This window comes from Borostomias antarcticus, assembly GCF_949987555.1.
Source record: "Borostomias antarcticus genome assembly, chromosome: 6".
Taxonomy (NCBI): Eukaryota; Metazoa; Chordata; class Actinopteri; order Stomiiformes; family Stomiidae; genus Borostomias; species Borostomias antarcticus.
This window is the reverse complement of record NC_140239.1, coordinates 15,715,115-15,735,052: the sequence shown is the minus strand read 5'-3', so window position 1 is coordinate 15,735,052 and position 19,938 is coordinate 15,715,115. Positions and strand designations below refer to the sequence as shown.

The window sequence follows — 19,938 nt, the reverse complement described above, 5'->3', positions numbered from 1 at the left end:
GTAAGAAGTTTTGGTTCCACCTAAATCATTGCTGCAGAGCAGAAGATCCCGAGAGGACACTTGAGGCTTTTAGAAGAAGATAAACTGTTCCTGGATTGGAAGGGGCAGGTGATACCGCCCTGCAGGAGCATGAACAACACCAGGATGGGGAAGGCGATGCCTCCCCTCAGGGAGTCAGACGATCTCAAAGACTGGCCGGACGAGGGAGTGGAGAAAGTGGAAGCGCTTCAACTGGAAGCACTTCAACCAACAGCCCCACCAGCAGTGAATCCACTAGCAGTGGTCCAGGAAGGCAACAAACAGCAGACACTTAAGATAGAGCTAAATATAATATCGAAACCAAAGCCAGGGATGATGCAGAACAGCCAGGATCCAACCAGGCCAGGCAAGCCGCAGAATAGCCAGAAACCCAACAGGCCAGGGAAGAAACAGAACAGCCAGGGGTTAATAAGGGAAAGCAGGGTGAAGGCGACCTATGGGTGCTAGGGGTTAGCCTCTTTACGAAAATATCGTCAATCATCCTGGGAATATGCTTAATGACACTAGCGTTCAGAGTGCACTTTTCTGATCACCGTCAGGTCAGCAGGCCATCCCAGGATCCCATTAAAAAACCCTTGCCTGAAAGATTTCAAAATCGCACCTACACTGAGGAGGAGAAAGAGACACTGGCAAAGTGTGCTTTAGCCACAGGGGTATTGGCTGCAGATCAAGGGAAAATGGTCATGGGGAAAAAGACTCTCAAAATTGTACATACACATTGTCCCAAGATATCTGGCGCTGACTGTAACCTCAGACAAAACCAAAATCTATAGTTGGGCAGTGGGGGACAAATGCCCCACAATAGGGACAATAACCATTACCGTCATCTGCTGCCTGCCAACACACTGTGAGGACACACTCAATGGGAGAATCATGAGGTTATTAAAAGCTAAGAGAATAGTCAAGCTTACCGGGACATACATGCAGAAAAGGGATGTGTCAGGGGGTATGGCTGTCACCATCAACAGACTGAAAACATCACAATGGGGAGCCAATATGTTCTACCAGTGGCTTAACTACTCTTCCAGACAAGTGAGTAATGAAACATGTGTGGTGTGTTATAATGCTATAAGGTTGCCTAGCCTAAGACCAATACCTGGAAGTCAAATAGGAGAATGTCCAAAAATCGAACAAATATTTTGCACCATGTGCTATGTTTTTGGCAGGACGCCACAATCAAAAGAGCTCTGGTTGGAGCACAAACACACAAGTTTGTCCGGTCAGATCAAACATATCCGCGGCCACAAAAGAGGAATTCCCACTACATCCAGTGATAAGAATTCCACCGGACCTAGTATTTCCTTTCTGTATAGTGAGAGGTGAAAACCTACGACAAGCGGTCACACGTACAACTCCAAAACTAACCGACCGAAAGGGTTAGTACAGTGTAGAAACATAACATGGCACCCAAACGACAAAAATGGAAATGGAAACAAAACAGAGTATATCAAGGTATGTAATATCACAAAGAAGGCAAAATTCCAATGTCAACAACTAGCGGTAAACGGGAAAAAGGTTATCTATCAACTAGAGGACACGCAAATCTCGCAGTATGCTATTCCAGATTATTCTGGAGGTACCGTTCCAATAGGGGACATGTTTTGGATATGTGTGAAAGATGAGCAACTTCGAACTCACCTCCCAAATAATTGGCACAGTACCTCACACGTAACAGTAGGTGGATTAATAACATGTGGTACAACCAACAAAGATTTATTAATTTCACCATATGCGCACTTCAGGGGGTAAGAGAACAACTGCATGCTGTATCTCTTATGGCTCTGCAAAATAGGTTTGTAATTGAAACAGATTGCCAACAAATAGGTGAGGAATGCTGTTCAGTAATACCTATGCACACTGGAGAAGGAGGGAACCTCAAAATGGCGTTGTCCAAACTCCAACTTCTACAAGATGAACATGTGATGAATTCCAATTGTAACACCAAAACTGAACAGTGGTGAGAATGGATTAAATATCTGTCATGGAGCAAGGTCTTAAGGGGTGTAGGGATAGTGGTAGCCTGTATCCTTTTGATTATATTAGTGACAGCATGTTGCGTAGTGCCTGTTGCTAGCCTAGCGTTAAAACAAGTATCAAAAATAACCATCGGACAATTTATGATACAGGTCCAACAGCGAAGATTCAGGTTGGAGGAAAAAAGCCAAATAGATCAAATGTCAATCTTACAATCAGACGATGCTATAGTCCAACCTCAAGCATGTGACAATTTGTATTCCAACATGGAAGAGCTTGACTAATGGTGGGCTTAGATTGATGGTTCAGAATGATTGATATCTCTGTGTATGACCAATGACTGCCAATCTAACTTTGAGAAATTGTTTGATCGAAAATCATGGACCAGGGCAACTACTGGAAGAACAACGGTGACCAACCCTGTCAGTCCTATGACCAGGCCATGCAGTCCCAATCCATGCAGTCCCAGCCCATGCCATCGCCCAGGGTAGATCTCAATCCGACCATATCCCAAACTGTATCCTTGACACCTGCTGTCTACCACAACCTGCAGCCAATGTGCAAGATAGAAAACCCCCCTTCTACGTCTAGCTTCGCTCCCCAGGGAGATCCACAGTTCTGGGCAATCCCCACATTTCCTAATCTAGGCCAATACCTGCCAGACATGAGTAAGAGTAACTATCTCCAGACCCGTATTCAGGGTTCCAGGGGTCAGTATGCCCAGTCCAGGGAGAATTCATGCCACACTCACCAGCACCTGTCGGTCCAGGTGAAACGCCCCAGTCCAGGTAGAAGCAGTGTATTCCCTAGGTAGGCGTTCCTACACCTTTACAGGGCGTACCACATGGAGCGCTGGTGGCGCCGGTCCGGCCAACCCAGGATCTGCACCAGGTCCATCAAGGGCGGCCCCTTACCCGTCCCGTCCAGCTACGCCATGGTCAACTGATCCTCCACCCTATCCAACACGCCCGACGACTCCCAGGCTGTCCATCCCAACCACCGCGTCGTCAGCCCGCCAGAGAGAGACGGAGTCCATTCTTTACCAACTGCTGACTGATGATGCCCAAACCGCTGGGAGCGGTTCAACTCAACAGAGCGTTCGTGACAACATTGCACTGGGGGGGAAGGGTACAGCCTCAGGAGTACCTCTGAGAGAAGGGTTCGGCCCGTGACCCTAGCAACACCTGGGGCCCTTACCTCTCCCATCTAGACCCCTACCAGCCCCGTCACTTCACCAGTACTCACATCTCCAGACCACTCTGATACAGATGAGGAGTCTGAGTCTGGAGTAAATGTGGCGATTTCATCAAAAGGGGAAGTGGATATGAATGACTTTCCTGACACCTGGCCAGTCAAAGAAGCCTTGGCCAAGCTGACACGATCCCAGTTCATCATGTTCACTAAGAGAATCCCTGCTTACAAAGACAAGCAAAAGGTGCGTTATATGCGTGTCCGAGGGAAGGCTCGTCTGAGGTACTACGAATCACATCCAGTCAGTGAGACCCCCACAGTGCTACAAGTCATCAGAGAGCACCAGGACGACACACGCTCTCTCGCTGCCAAGATAGACGCGCTCAGGCAGGTAATCCAGAAGCTGTCTGATCGGGTGATGGGTGCTCTCGGCCCCGTCTGAAGAACATCACCCAGTTATGGGAAACTGTGGGACTATATTCATGTATCCTCATTTCACCCCACACTAGTATTCAATGTGTACTATAGCGTGTCAGGTCCACCACCACACATTTGAGTCATTATTAGTGCACTATGGTTTTAAGTTGTTCACAATATTTTTGTCAATCATTAAGTGGAACACTGCCAATGATGTCATGCTCACTATAAGACATGTCATTCATTAAGGCGAGACACGGCAGGTGAAAACATGGTTTTTCAATGCCCTGGTAAAATTCGAGATTTTGTGCTATTTTGCTTCCATAACATGTCTTCTTTCAGACTAGTGGAAATAAAACATAAAAAATACGCATTTAGATGTTTATTTTACTTCATTTAGTCTGTTTGCGTCTGTAGATTCTTCCTAAATTCACCAACAGTTTGCATTGTAACGCAGTATGTCACACCGCGATCGTTGTATGCATCATAGCAATCCATATATTTTTGGAAAGGTCTCTCTAACGAGCGTAAAGTTGTCACAACCAAACTTGATAATGTTGTTTGTATCAGCAACCAATCGTGGAAATAGAAAGGGGGATTTAATGCTAAGCGTGAAATCTCATTGGCTGGTGTTGATTTCTGAGAACGTGATTGGTTCAGATTCGTCACGTGACGTGCTTGACACTTCCTGATAGCTTTCAGCGGGACCTTTAAAAATCTCAAGATGCCGACGCCAATTAGTGTAAAACGCTCACAGAAAAGACGACAACAGTTGTCACTTGCAAGGTGTAATCGGAAAAAGGGAATGGAAGAGAAGGGAAAGCAATCGAATGAAGCAGACGGTGAAATTACTTCACAAAGTGCATCGATGCGCAAGCTGTCAGCCGGACAACAGGAGAGAGATAGCGGGAGTGACCAACGCGCCACACAGCAGTGGCTAATTCATGTCGCGCGTTTGAATGAACTGATCGCCAGGTTGATTTGTCCCAATTGTGCAGGGACAGGGCTTAAGATAAACATTGATCCACAGAATCGTGGGTTCTGTAGCAGTTTGCTTCTAGAGTGCAGTTTGCGTGAAAGAGATTGCTACCGCAAAAGTGTGTATACATCTCCGCGCCTTGAAGACGCAACCAGGAACGATGTCGCATTTGATGTCAATGTGCGGATGGTGCTCTTAGCACACGAGTTAGGATTGGGATATGCAGCTCTCAACAAGATCAGCAAGGTGTTGGGGATTCCCAGGCTTCATCTTAAAACCTACCAGAGGCATGACAAGAAAGTGACAGGTAGGCTATGGAAACAGGACTGAGATAGATGTCTCACTTTCTCTCTCTCTCAAGGATTTGTATAGCACATTTCATACATAGCCTACTGTAATGGCAACACAATGCACTTTATAGATAGAAGGGAAGGGGTGTGTGCATACTAATCATACCCCTAATAGGGGAAAAGTAAAAAAAAAAAAAAAAAGTTCTAGCTCTCTCTCTGTTTCTCTCTCTCTCGCAGTAACATTTGGCTTTCCCCGCAGTGTAGGCTATTTGTCTATATTACGGCAAGGCTCCACTGTTGCGTGTTGTAGGCTATAATATGGATGAAGTAATGACCCACAGAATAATATAGTGAATACTATTTCATTCAGTATTTTGTGTATTGTGGTCAGTTTTACTTTATATCAATAAAACACGACCAGATGAAGAGTTAGTGAAACAATTCATTTTAAAATGTATGAGACAAATATGACATGACGAGAGTGACGGGTAGTCTATGGAAACAGGGTTAGATAGACCTCTCTCTCTCTCTCTCTCTCTGTCTGTCTGTCTCTGTGTCTCTCAAATCAAACTTGATTTATATAGCACATTTCATACATAATGTACATAATGGCAACACAATGCACCTTAGAGAGAGAAGGGAGAGGGTAGGCTATGTACTGTATATACTTATCCTATATCAGTATATTGTTGTCTTTTTTGAATTGCATCAATAAGGCTTGGTCAGATGAAGAGAATCACTATACATTTCATTTCAGTGGCAGAAATTGAGAGAGGGCTGGAGTCACTGCACAGAACCAGGGAGCAGGTCAGCAAAAGCTGAGGCCATCACGGTCAGTGTGAAACGTAGGCGCAAGAGCATGAGCACAGCTAAGAAACTGAAAAGGCATCAGCAGGAAATGGATGAGGGGCCTACATATGGAGCAGGCATGGAAAACTAGGCTGTAGACAGGCATGGTCAACTAGGCTGTGTTATAGAGGTAGACATACAACAAACTAGGTTGGCAGTTCTACTGGTGGCAGTGTGTGTGTGCGCGTGTGTGTGTGTGTGTTAGAGAGAGACTGGTTCTATTCAGTTCATAAATGCTGTGTTATTGTCATCAGTTTTTATGTTTTAGATGTTCAATATTGTTGTTTCTAATGATTTGATTAGATATTATGTCTGTAAATAGTGCTTTCAAACAAAATGTATGGAATCATATTTTAAAAGCCTGTTTTCTCTAAATGAGTTTTTTCTCATACTGAGATCAAAATCTCCACTTCAGTAGCACTTACATACACCAAACTTTCCAGTTGTACTCCCATCTATGTTCTGAAGGCTTTTACAGAGGGGTTTGTTCATATGTCATTCAAAGCCTGAATTATATAACATTTTATTCCTAAAAACATGGCGAAAATAGATTTTTTTATGGCTGTTGAACTATTTTCTGCTTTATGGAGTGATAAAAAGAGATATCAAAAATCCCCTCTATAAAAGCCTTTGACTCTAATATGTCAACAAAATGAAACAATAATTTTTAATCTGGCTTTATCCAAACTTCAGATTTCTGTTCTGGAAAGTTATGCAAATTAGCGCATATTTGATAAGATAATGCCTAATTTGCATATTTAAACATAACATTTCATAAAACTTGTAATACAAAAAAACATTGTCTTATCATAAGTAATCAACTGGGTAATTATCATGGTGATACCTATTAAATCCTTTTTTTTGCCTATTCACCTGGGGTGTCTCGCCTTAAGAGCGTACTGTGATTGCCATTAAGGCTATTTGGTATTACACTGTTTAATATTGTATTCACACTGGTTATTACAATGTAAGCACTGGAACTCAGTTACTTTGTGGTTTACGAGGCTTTTCGTTGGAAGGTTGCCGTAGTTGGCAGGGGTTTTCCAGGCAATGGGGGGTTTCTAGGAATCAAACCCGCGTGGCTCCGCCAGTGAAAGCATGACGGTAAAGGGTGATTGTCATTGGGTAAAGGAGAGTCACTTGTCTGCCTGACGGCAAAAGCGTGGCTGGAAGACGTGCTACAGTAAACTATTTGCCTACAGGGTAACTGATGAAAATCTGAGTAAGCTATATCATATTAGTCTGTAACTCTGTACTTTTGAAGCCGATATGATTACTGTGCGATTACATTTGGTAGATGAGTATCATTGAAAATTGAGTTTTATCTGGCCTCTAGTTTGGTAACTTGTATGCTTAACTTTGGTTCTTTATGTGTTTTTGTGTTGTTTTTGTTCAAGCTGAAGTAGGAAGGTTCTCATGAAGGCAGACAGCAAGAAAGTTCTCATGACGGGGCGAGCAGACAGGAATGTGCAGATGGTCTGATACAGAGATGCAAGCAGAGGGGGCAAATGGACAGGAATGTGCGAGTGATCAGCAGAAAAGTACTAGAGATTAAGCACCAGGTGTATTGTCTAAATGAGTGTTGTTGCTTCCTCTATAAAAGATAAAGTTGACACATGTCAAGATTATGTGCTATTTAAGTAAGTCTTATCTACTGAGGGTGGGGTTGTTTTGACAAAACAGATGCACATGCCATGCAATGTTATTGTCTTACAGATGCACATGCCGTGCAATGTTATTGTCTTACAGATGCACATGCCGTGCAATGTTATTGTCTTACAGATGCACGTGCCATGCAATGTTATTGTCTTATCTACTGAAGGCGGGGTTGTTTTGACAACCGGTTGCACATGATGTACAATGTTTCACATGATGTACAAGGTATATAAGGAGCTGTAACAGCCAGTTTGGTGACGTGTCTTCTCGAGAACCCACCAGTCTTGTTGCCTGTACTGCTGAACAAGCAATAAAGCCTGTTGCATTGGACTCAAGTGTTTCCAGTGCCTTATTGATTTGACTTCAACTACTGAACAAAGAACTTTGAAGATTTTAATTACCTAGCTAAGGCGTTCAGAAACGTCAACACACACACACACGGCCTGGGGACAGAACACACACACTCACCGTCAGGTACACACACACACACACACACACACACACGGCCTGGGGACAGAACACACACACACTCACCGTGTCGTGTATTCATTTGATTAGTCCCTAATTAGACCCAACCCTTTGTTCTTATTAAGATGATATTATACATGTCTATTGAATAAGAGAGTTTAAGCCGGAGCAGCAGAATAGTTTCAGGAGAGTTTTCATGAGGGGGCGAGAGTCACGAGAGGAGAGTCATGTGAGAAGCCAGGTGTTCTCACAGAACGAGAAGTTGAAACATTGAAATTAGATAACATTGTTTCAAGAACCACAGAACGAGAAGTGAAACAGGGAAGAGTGCACCATCAGCAGAATGTAAGAAGAGAACTGATGTTTTTTCCTCATACGAGAAGAGAACTAATGTTTTTACCTCATTAAAAGATAAGGTTGACACATGTCAAGATTAGGCAAGTCTTTTCTACTGAACACGATGTGTTGTTTTGACAAAATGAATGTACAAATGAATAATGTTTTTGAATGTACAAATGAATAATGTTTTTAAAAAATTGGCATGGGTCAGAGACGAAGCTAATGGTGAATTAAAACTGTGAATCAGCTCACCCACCACCAGGGGGAAGCACTTACAATACAGTTTCAATACACCATAAAGTATTACCTGGGAACTCTTACCACAAGGGGGAAGCACTTGCAATGTATATGTCAATACACCATTATAATCGTGCCAAATTAGGGGTGTGTTTTAAAAAATGGGTTGTGGTCAAGCTAGAAGGACGGGGATAGCCCAGGGAAGGTATATAAGACGCTGTCACAAGTCAGTCTGTGTGTCATCTCTCGAGAGCCCACCGGTCTTATTGTCTGTTACTGCTGAACAAGCAATAAAGCCTGTTGCATCGGATCCAAGTGTTACCAGTGCCTTATTGATCTGACTTCAACTACTGAACAAAGAACTTTGAAGACTTTAATTAAACAGCTAAGGCGTCATACACGTCAACCGTCAGGTATACACACACACACACACACACACACACACACACACACACAAACACATAGCCTAGGGACAGAACACACACACTACCCGTCAGGTATCCACAAGCCGGCCAAGTCCAATGCATCTTGATCACAACTTTCACATCTATTCTTGGCTGTGATATTTATTGTACCGAGTAAATGTTTAAATTGTATATTGTCTTGACCCATTGAGGAAGCTAAATGTGAATATAGGCTAAGCAATACCTGAATTTTTATGTGCAACATGAACAAACTCTAGCCTACTAGAATAGTCAATATTTTCCCATTGAACTTGCAGACCCTTATTCTAAGCCACATGAGACACTTATTAAAAAATAAAGTGTTAACTGAATCAGATTATGGAGTCAATTTATTTTTCAGTAGCCTTTATATTGCATAGAAAACTGTGCTCATGTGTCATGCTGTGTTTGTAGCCCTCTGCAAATACCAACCCCACCCATACAGCAGTAGGCCTACAACTACATACCATTGGTTGGATAGGCTAATAATAGCCTAATAAAAAACTACGTTTGAGCTAGCTAACGTTACCTACCATTAGCTCAACCGGGACAGTTGCCAGTTCGCGATGAGAGGCAAAGTCCCAAGCCCAGTTGATAGCCTCCATCGTGGGATGAGGGTGGTGCAATTGGCCACTATCCAGCTTCATACACCCAACGTTAGGCTAGCTAAGCAAGCAGTTGCAAAGTCGAACAATACAGGTTGTAAAATGATGTGGGGGCATATCTCTCGCTAGCTATGCATGCCGTATTATATTATTTTAAGAGTTGGCCCCAAAACACAAAAACGTTAATTTGAAGTTAAAAGCTAACAAAAGCTGGGGCTGTCTATAAACTGGGGCCGTCTCATTCATGACGGCGGCAGGCACTAGGCAGACTGCATCGAATAGTTATCAAACAAGCTTGGGAACTAACGTTAGCTGGCATAATCCAATAATTCCCCCAAAAGAACCCCTCCACTGCACAAGCTTTTTACCAAACCTAGCTAATAAGCACAAGCTACATAGTGCAACGTTAGCCCTGCTAACGGAGAGAACGGATTTGGAGGAGATTGTTGCAGCTGGTGCTAAATGAGGCAAAGGAACTTGTCAAATAGAATACAACAAAAATGCGGAAAATGTATTCAATCACTTCTTCTTACGGCTTTCCAGCAGTGTCGATGCAACTATTACTGCGGTAAGTTTCAAATGCTTGGCGCTGCTAGTGTTAAGTATTACCTGGGAACTCTTACCACTAGGGGGAAGCACTTCCAATGTATATGTCAATACACCATTATAATCGTGCCAAATTAGGGGTGTGTTTTAAAAAATGGGTTGTGGTCAAGCTAGAAGGGCGGGGATAGCCCAGGGAAGGTATATTAGACGCTGTCACAAGTCAGTCTGTGTGTCATCTCTCGAGAGCCCACCGGTCTTATTGTCTGTTACTGCTGAACAAGCAATAAAGCCTGTTGCATCGGATCCAAGTGTTACCAGTACCTTATTGATCTGACTTCAACTACTGAACAAAGAACTTTGAAGACTTTAATTAAACAGCTAAGGCGTCATACACGTCAACCGTCAGGTATACACACACACACACACACACACACACACACACACACACACAAACACACAGCCTAGGGACAGAACACACACACTCACCGTCAGGTATACACACACACACGGCCTGGGGACAGAACACACACACTCACCGTCAGGTATACACACACACACACACACACACACAGACAGCCTGGGGACAGAACACACACACTCACCGTCAGGTACACACACACACACACGGCCTGGGGACAGAACACACACACTCACCGTCAGGTATATACACACACACACACACACACACACACACAGCCTGGGGACAGAACACACACACACACACAAACACACGGCCGGCCTGGGGACATAACACACACACTCACCGTCAGGTACACACACACACACACACGGCCTGGGGACAGAACACACACTCACCGTCAGGTACACACACACACCACACCGCCACACCATTTGATACAAAAAACAATAATACAAAAAATTAAGCCTAAATGCACTTTCAAAACCACTGTCGCCCACATTAGGACTATTTATTTTCAATAAGACTCTACTAAGAGCCTATAGGCCACGCGCTCTGTGCCGCTCCATATGCTGCTCCTTTCTGAGATGATCGGAAGACACGGCGTGTGAAGGGATTTTTTCTTCAGTGAGCGGCATGAGGTTACAACGAAAGATAGGTAGGCTATTGACGCTCAAATATTACAATAGTGTTCACCAGTGTTTGAATTGGGCCAAACACTGGTGCTAGCACCTGTAGGTCTACTTCTCAAAATGCCATGCAATGCCATGCAAGCTAAAATACATTTATGTAAGTAATCTAAGTGCCGTTATAGCTACAGTTAGACGTGCCGACAGCTCCTTCCCATCTCAAGCACGTTGGTAAAGCCTTTGGTTTTATAATTCCCTGATGACAACTAGCGGATCCTATAACCTAATATATCAATACAATTTTCCAGATGGACATATGACGATTTTTGAAGAGGAAGGGAGAGGAGAATGATGAGACCAGTCAGGTAGGCTAGGACCTAGCCGCTAGGTTATTGCCGGCTAGACATGATTCACATCGGGGGGATTAAGGAACAAGGCAAGCTACCTGTAGGCTAACAGTTTTGCCCACTTCCCAGGGACTAGTAAACTCACACTAGAAAACCACAACAGTTATGCTCTATGTAAGCACAACTATCGATTCATCAAGACAGATTGATGAAAACAACCGTTTCGCGGCAGAAAATAGATTTTTAGAAGCTGCATTCTCGTTGCCCCGACCACCGCCATTACATGGATATACTGGCTCGTGCTGGATTTTAAATTTCTTCTACAGGCCTCTGAACTACACCAAAGTGATCTCGGTGAGTCAAACGTCTTATAATATGTCGTAAATAAGGTCCAGGTTGTCAAAAACGAGCATTGTCCTTTAAGCTCTACGGACTTATTATACATAGAAATGTTCTGCAAGTTCTTAGGATTCCTATGGTGTCAATATATAAGCTATAACATTTATAGTTTTCGCGATAGAGCTGTCTGAAGCGGACCATGTCTAGGATCAGAGTGTCGGTTGGGATTAGAGTGGTGGCAGCTGTTGCTTTTTTTTTTTAATTTGCGTGCATGTGCAGCCTCTCTTAAAGGTACAGGCACCCTTTTATAACTAATGTGGTAGCACAGAACTCAGCCAAAGTGGAATAGAGATACATGATCTTCACTGGTGGGGGCCGGTGGGTAGCCCGGAGAGGAGTACACCGTCCCTGACTGGCTATGACCAAAAGGGGCGGAGCCTCGCCACCACGCCACAGAACTAATATTTCAGACCCAGAGTGGGTTAGAGACACACAGTCTTTAATGGTGGATGCATGGAAATTGCCTGGAGGTCACTGTACTGTCCCCGACTAGCTGTGACCAAAGGGGGCGGAGCCTAACCAGCACGGCACTATCCACGCCACGGGCCCCACAACTCAGCCCCTGAGTGGGCTAGAGACACACAGTCTTCACCGGTGGAGTCAGGTAGGTGGCCCGGAGAGGGGTACACTGTCCCCGACTGGCTCTGACCTGAGGGGGAAGAGTCTCACCACCACGCCACTATCCACGCCACGGGCCCCACAACTCAGCCCCTGAGTGGGCTAGAGACACATGATCTTTACCGGTGCGGGCGGGTAGGTGGCCCGGAGAGGGGTACACTGTCCCCGACCAGCTCTGACCTGAGGGGGCGGAGTCTGGCCACTGTCCATGCCACGGACCCCACAATTCAGCCCGAGTGGGCTAGAGACACATGGTTTTCACCGGTGCGGGCGGGTAGGTGGCCCGGAGAGGGGTACACTGTCCCCAACCAGCTCTGACCTGAGGGGGCGGAGTCTCGCCACTGTCCACGCCATGGACCCCACAATTCAGCTCCTGAGTGGGCTAGAGATGCACGGTCTTCGCCGGTGGGTGCATGGAGATTGCCTGGTCCGTAGTAGTTCTAGCAGTAGCTGTTACATACAGCTGCAGCAGCTAGCCCACCTTTCTCCAAGAAATTTACTTTCTAGTTATTATTATCATAATTATTATTATTATTATTATTATTATTATTATTATTATTATTATCATTAATACTATGTATTAAGAATAATTAAATTAAATAAATTAAAAAAGTATATTTTTTCTTTACTTTTCTTGTTCTCCTTTACATAAGTAAGTTAAAGACATAATATACATGTTTATTTATTGGTTAAGTCATTATTGATATTAATGTCTTTCTGCTTTGGCAACAAGTTTTATCATGAAACGTAATGCCAATAAAGCTTCTTGACTTGAGAGAGAGAGAGAGAGGGAGAGATAAAAGAGAGTGAGAGGGAGAGAGAGTGAGAGACAACATTGTCCTCCAATATTTGGAACCAGGGACTGATAACGCCACTCCACAAGAGTGGAGACAAAAATCCAACAACTACTGTGACTTGATCCCAACAACTACTGTGGAATCTGTGTCAACAGCAACCTGGCAAAAATCCTCTGTATGATCAACTAACCAACCAAACCACTGCATTTCCTCGCTGAAAACAATTCCCTGAGCAAATACCAAATTGGCTTTCTACTAATTCATCGTATAACAGACCATATTTTCACCATCAGCACCCTAACTGACAACCAAATAAACAAAAACAAAAGCAAATTATTCTCCTGCTTTGTTGATTTCAAAAAAGCTTTTGATTCAATTTGGCACGAGGGTCTGCTACAAACTACTGGAAAGTGGTGTTGGAGGAAAAACCTATGATATCATCAACTCAACAAGTGTGCTGTTAAGACTGGCAAAGAACACATTTATTTCTCCAAAGCCGGGGTTCAGACAGGGATGCAGCTTGAGTCCAACCCTTTTCAACAGATGCATCAATGGATGCAATTAGAGCTACCACGAAGCAAAGCAATTAGAACAGTCTGCAGCACCTGGCATCCCCCTAGGAGACACAGAAGTCAAATGCTTCTGTTTGCAGACGACCTGGTGCTGCTGTCACCAACCAAAGAAGGGCTGCAACAGCACCTTGATCTTCAGCACTAATTCTCCCAGGCCTGGGCCTTGACAGTGAGCCCCTTTAATAATATTTTGAGAGTTCTCTTTTATTAGTTTGTAAGCTTGTAATGTGTTAGAACAGAATCATTCTATAGTTGTCTGCGAATTAGTAATTTGAGCTAAAGTATATTGTATTCAGCAGTATTTAGTTGATATTATATTTTAGTTATGATGTTGTAGAACTACAGAGAACAGAATAGAGACTCTGAGCCTGTTTGTGTGCAGGTCAGGTCTTCTTTATTATTGAAGAAAAGTCCAGGAATGATCTACTAGGACAATTCAGGATTGATCTTCTAGGACAATTCAGGAATGATCTACTAGGACAATTCAGGAATGATCTACTAGGACAATTCAGGAATGATCTACTAGGACAATTCAGGAATGATCTACTAGGACAATTCAGGAATGATCTACTAGGACAATTCAGGAATGATCTACTAGGACAATTCAGGAATGATCTACTAGGACAATTCAGGAATGGTCTACTAGGACAATTCAGGTATGATCTACTAGGACAATTCAGGAATGATCTACTAGGACAATTCAGGAATCCCAGTCAATGGTGAAGTCCCCAATAGATGGGGAGCCAACCCAACTGATTCCAACTCCAGATCTCGTACTGCAACAGCAGTGACCTTGTTTTGTGGTTGGATTGTGCCAGTCAACCTGGACTGGCACCAGCTCAACACACAATAGAAGCATACTTTTGACTTTTACTTTTTGGACTTGGCACACCTTGGATCAGAAATTGATCAGCTCAGACTCGACACTTGAACAAAAGGACATGGTACAGACATTTCTATTCATTTTCTTTATGGGGCCAGTTTATTAGTTTTCTTATATATGTATACATGTTCAACTGCATCATTCTATATTCACACTAAACTTCTAAGTAATTACAATTATTTGTGTTTAGTAATTGCACTGACTTCATACCTTAATCCTTTAGGACCTAGGACTAGATATAGTTGTGTATTCCTTCAGGAGTGGGCTACATTTGTTTTGGCAATGTAAAGTTTACCATGCCAATAAAGCCCTTTGAATTGACAAAGAGAGAGATATATATATATATAGAGAGAGAGAGAGAGAGAGAGAGAGAGAGAGAGATATATATATATATATATAGAGAGAGAGATAGAGAGAGGAAGGTGCAAGGCAGTGGGAGTTGTTGGTGTTCTAGCTGATAGCTGCCAACCCACTCCTCCTCACAGGCTGTCTGCTACCACACACACAGAGAGACACACACACACACTACAAGTATAACCTACACACACACACACACACACACAGACACACACACATACTACACATGTAACCACACACACACACACACACACACACACACATATAACCACACACACACACTACACATATAACCACACACACACACACACACACACACACACACACACACACACACACACACACACACACACACACACCATGATTCTAGACAGAATATTGTAAAGAACATTTTCTAGGAGCAGCAACCATCTTGTTCCCTGCACACACAAAAGCGCGCCTGCACACACACAACATACGCACGTACGCACACATGCATGCGCACGTACACACACACATGCACACGCACACACACGCACGCACACACATGCACGCACACACATACACGCACACACACACCAGGAGAGGACTCACCTGCAGTAGTTCCCCTGCTTCGCCACTTCAGCCAACGAGAAGAGACAGTCCACTGTTGCTAGGTGACTAATAGCCTGTTTCATTGTGTGATAATACTCCCCAAACTGACTAGAGAGAGAGAGAGAGAGAGAGAAAGAGAGAGATAGAAAAGACATAGAGACAGACAGGGGGGGGAGAGAGAGAGACATAGAGACAGACAGGGGAGAGAGAGAGAGACATAGAGACAGACGGGGGGAGAGAGACATAGAGACAGACAGGGAGAGAGAGAGAGAGAGAGACAGAGACAGACGGGGGGGAGAGAGAGAGAGAGACATAGAGACAGACGGGGGGGAGAGAGACATAGAGACAGACAGGGAGAGAGAGAGAGAGAGACAGAGACAGACAGGGGGGAGAGAGACAGAGACAGACAGGGAGAGAGAGAGAGAGACATAGAGACAGACGGGGGGGAGAGAAACATAGAGACAGACAGGGGAGAGAGAGAGGCAGAGACAGACAGTGGAGAGAGAGAGACAGAGACAGACGGGAGAGAGAGAGGCAGAGACAGACAGTAGAGAGAGAGACATAGAGACAGACAGGAGAGAGACAGATAGACAGAGAGACAGACAGACAGACAGACAGACAGACAGACAGACAGACAGACAGAGGAGAGAGAGACATTGAGGAAGACAGGAGAGAGACAGACAGAGACAGAGAGGGGAGAGAGAGACAGACAGACAGACAGACAGGAGAAAAACAAGACAGGAGAGAGAAGCATGAAATATAATAATATATCAACCGAAATAATAAGTCCACTATTGTTGTTGCTTTAATCTATACACATATATTTTGTTAAATTATATTGTTATATTCTATATATATGTGTGCTTATGTTACGGTGATTCTGAGAAAACGGGGAATGTGAGCTTTTCCCGGTTAATGTGCACATTCCCCGACCTCGCGGGGAATGTAGGAGAAACATGTACGTTTCTCACATCTCCCGGGGAATGTGCACAATCCCCGACCGTGCGGGAGATGTGAGAAATACTAACCAATTTCTCACATCTCCCGCACGGTCGGGGATTGTGCACATTAACCAGGAAATGCTTACAATTCCCGACCTTGCGGTAAATCTAGCAAAGTCCAACCGTATGCAAAACGTCTGCGCAGCCGGATGGTGGGAGAGGGCTCGTGCGCTTAGAACGAGAGGCGCTTGACATTTTGCCCATGGTTTTCGAATACATAGCATCAATTGCATTAATGGAAACATTAAATTGGGTCTAATTATACCTGTTGAAAGTTAAGATAATTAGCCTACAAGCCGCTAGGCTACGCAACACAATAAGCAAAACAATCTCACTGTTTCACTCGTCCCACTCCTGTTTCACTCGCCCCGCACGGCAGGGACAAGAGAAACAATGCACATCTTCTGTTCTCGGCCGTCTTGAATTACACCACAAGAGTGTGGTTACACCACAGAACGAAACTTACAACTAATAGGTTAGTAAAGGACATGTACAAGTTGTTTGTCATCAAAAAAATGTAATCTCCATCTTTATTAATTTCTGTGTAAATCTGATCAAACCAAAATGTGTTTCATTCGTCCCGGTCCTCCCCTACAGTTAATAATAACAGTCTGTGGTCTACTTTGAACAGTAATATAGCCTATGCTGCACACAGTGTAAGTAGTATTAGGAGGATACACTGGTGATCAAGTTAACAAACGCAAAAGGAACATTGAAACAACAGGAAGGTGGGAACCTCCAAAGGAACCCTACACGTTAGCTAGCCGAAAGACAGACGAAAAGACGAAAAATCTCTCACAGGTGTGCGCCAGTAACGTTAGCCCAACTACTGTGGGTGCCTCTTATGGTGCACGCCCTCTGAGGCGTCACATAAGGCCTCTCCCACCATCCGGCTGCGCAGACGTTTTGCATAAGGTTGCACTTTGCTAGATTTACCGCAAGGTCGGGAATTGTAAGCATTTCCGGGTTAATGTGCACAATCCCCGACCGTGCGGGAGATGTGAGAAATTGGTTAGTATTTCTCACATCTTCCGCACGGTCGGGGATTGTGCACATTCCCCGGGAGATGTGAGAAACGCACATGTTTCTCCTACATTCCCCGCGAGGTCGGGGAATGTGCACATTAACCGGGAAAAGCTCACATTCCCCGTTTTCTCAGATTCACCGTAACATATATATGTGTACTCAGAGACATATTTATTTAAACAGATTGTATGTATGTATGTACAGATGTACAGGAAGTTAGAAATGTCACATGCTGCAGCATTTCCCCTTTGCGGTATTTGGCAGGGAAATCCCGTTGGAAATCTCGTGGGATTTCAGACGGGTGTTATTTCGTTTTAGTGATGCACCACCGCCAGGTGGCGTCTTTGAGTAGATTTAGCAGGCTGGGCTCAGTGTTTTTCTCCTATAGTCTACGAATGAAGCATCATTCAATTTCACATTCTTTAATTTAAATGCTCTGTTGTAAAGCACTTTGAGCTGAATTTATCTGTATGAAAGGTGCTATACAAATAACGTTTAATTGTTATAATTACCTTGTTCTCAAACACGTTTTCTCCATCTGGATGTAATTTAATTATTACGAACACCTAGGCCTACAGTAGCCTATCTATCTCGGTAACTGACGTCGGGTCAAGACGTGGTGGCTGTTAAGTCAAATGCGCAAAATAACAGTATTGTAAATATATTTGTTAGTAAAGATGTGGTGAACCTGAGGGTTTTGCGTTTTGTTTCTGGAACGCATTCAACTGGTAGGCTACTCGTAAACCCCGGAAGTAAATTTGAAGACGGGGCACCAGCTAATGTAGCCAAGTCTGAGCGCAGTCGGCTAATAAGTAAAGATCACTCATTGCCAATCATATCCGGACATTAACTATCTTGTGCATAGCGGCAGGTTTGACAGTGAGTGCGTTCACATGCACACTATACGCCGATCAACCGATAATTGTTATAATGCGATTATTGAAATGGTCTTGTGAACGCCTTTATCTGATTTCCAAAATCGGGGTAAGGTCTTAGAACCGCCAAAGACGTCCATTGAACGATTGTGGGTTTTCATTTGCACATAACTATATTTTAATAAAACATTGAAGTCCGCCTGTCAATGACTTTCCCTAAAATTGTGTTCTGTTGCACCCCCTATTGTTAAATTATAAATTTAAATAACAAAATATTGTGTATGTTTTTATTTATTTATACCGGCCACCAGCCGTTCAATGAACGGCTATAGGGAATGCGCAGTTTCACGCTGGCTACAGCCTATTATATGCACTGTTTCGCGCTATGTAGGCTATTATAGTATATTTCTATAATATAGAAGGCCTGAAGTATTATTCATTGGGGGAACTTGGACTCGCTGGGGACTGGTGGAGAGACGCAGAGCCTATCCAGACGCAACATCCTCCAGTTGGCTGAAGAGCTGCGTGCTCTGGCGTCCAAACAGCCACCGGCGGTGCCCCTCGCAGTGTCCACAGAAGAATACCCCGAAAAAAATACCTGCATGGTGAAGACAAGCTGCAGCAAGAACAGAACTGTCTACCAATGCATGAAGTGCACCATAGCTGTCTGTGGCAGTTGCACTGCCAAGGTGCAGAGGATATGCGCGAAGTGTATTTGACCTGCCACCTCAACCGTGCGTAAGAGCAGAGCACATCAACTCGTCACGAGTAACTCGTGTATAGCTACAACTAGTAGCCCATAGCCATTAAAACGGCTTTTTGTTTTATTCATATATCAACTAGATAATTCGATAATAATGAGTAGCCTAGTAGGCTATAAAAGGAATTCAATAGGGCCTAAGCCTTAAGTTGTAGCCTAGGCTACAGTACAATCACAAGATGCATAGGCCTAGCCTACCGTAAAAAGCGTTGCGTTCTCATAGGCCTATTAACTTAGATAATTAGTAATTAGATAAGTATTATGTATCTACGTTCTATGCTGCATCTGTACAGTAGACTACTGTTTTATTTGGATCCTTGGCCAAAATGCTGTTTCATCGATTCTTCTCCTTTTGTGAAGTGTAGGCTCTATTCTTGTTAAAGTGCGGCCTAGGCTTTATTCATAAAAATATGAGAAAGGCGTCATAGGCCTATAGGCCTATGACGCCTTTCACATACAAATCATATGTTGCTTTTAGTAACATTAAAAACAATGCAAATGCAAATCATGCAAAGTTGAAGGCCACGACCTCATCAGTTAGGCTAGTGTTGGCATGATGCTCAGGTCATAATGTGCGTTGAATATAATTCCCTCTAAGCACTATTAAAATAGGCTAAAATTAAATTTCCACATATTCTGATTCCTTCTAT

The 19,938-nt window shown here is 43.7% G+C and overlaps 1 protein-coding gene across 1 annotated transcript in view; it reads right to left on the bottom strand.

Moving 5' to 3' along the window:
* msh3 (mutS homolog 3 (E. coli)) overlaps window positions 1-19,938 on the bottom strand; it is a gene marked incomplete at its 5' end in the record, with an annotated part of 186,563 nt that overhangs the window by 68,503 nt on the left and 98,122 nt on the right. Inside the window, one exon of the mRNA XM_084440013.1 lies at window positions 15,627-15,734. Coding sequence (XP_084296139.1) covers window positions 15,627-15,734 — 108 coding nt within the window. The remainder of the gene's footprint in view (window positions 1-15,626; window positions 15,735-19,938) is intronic.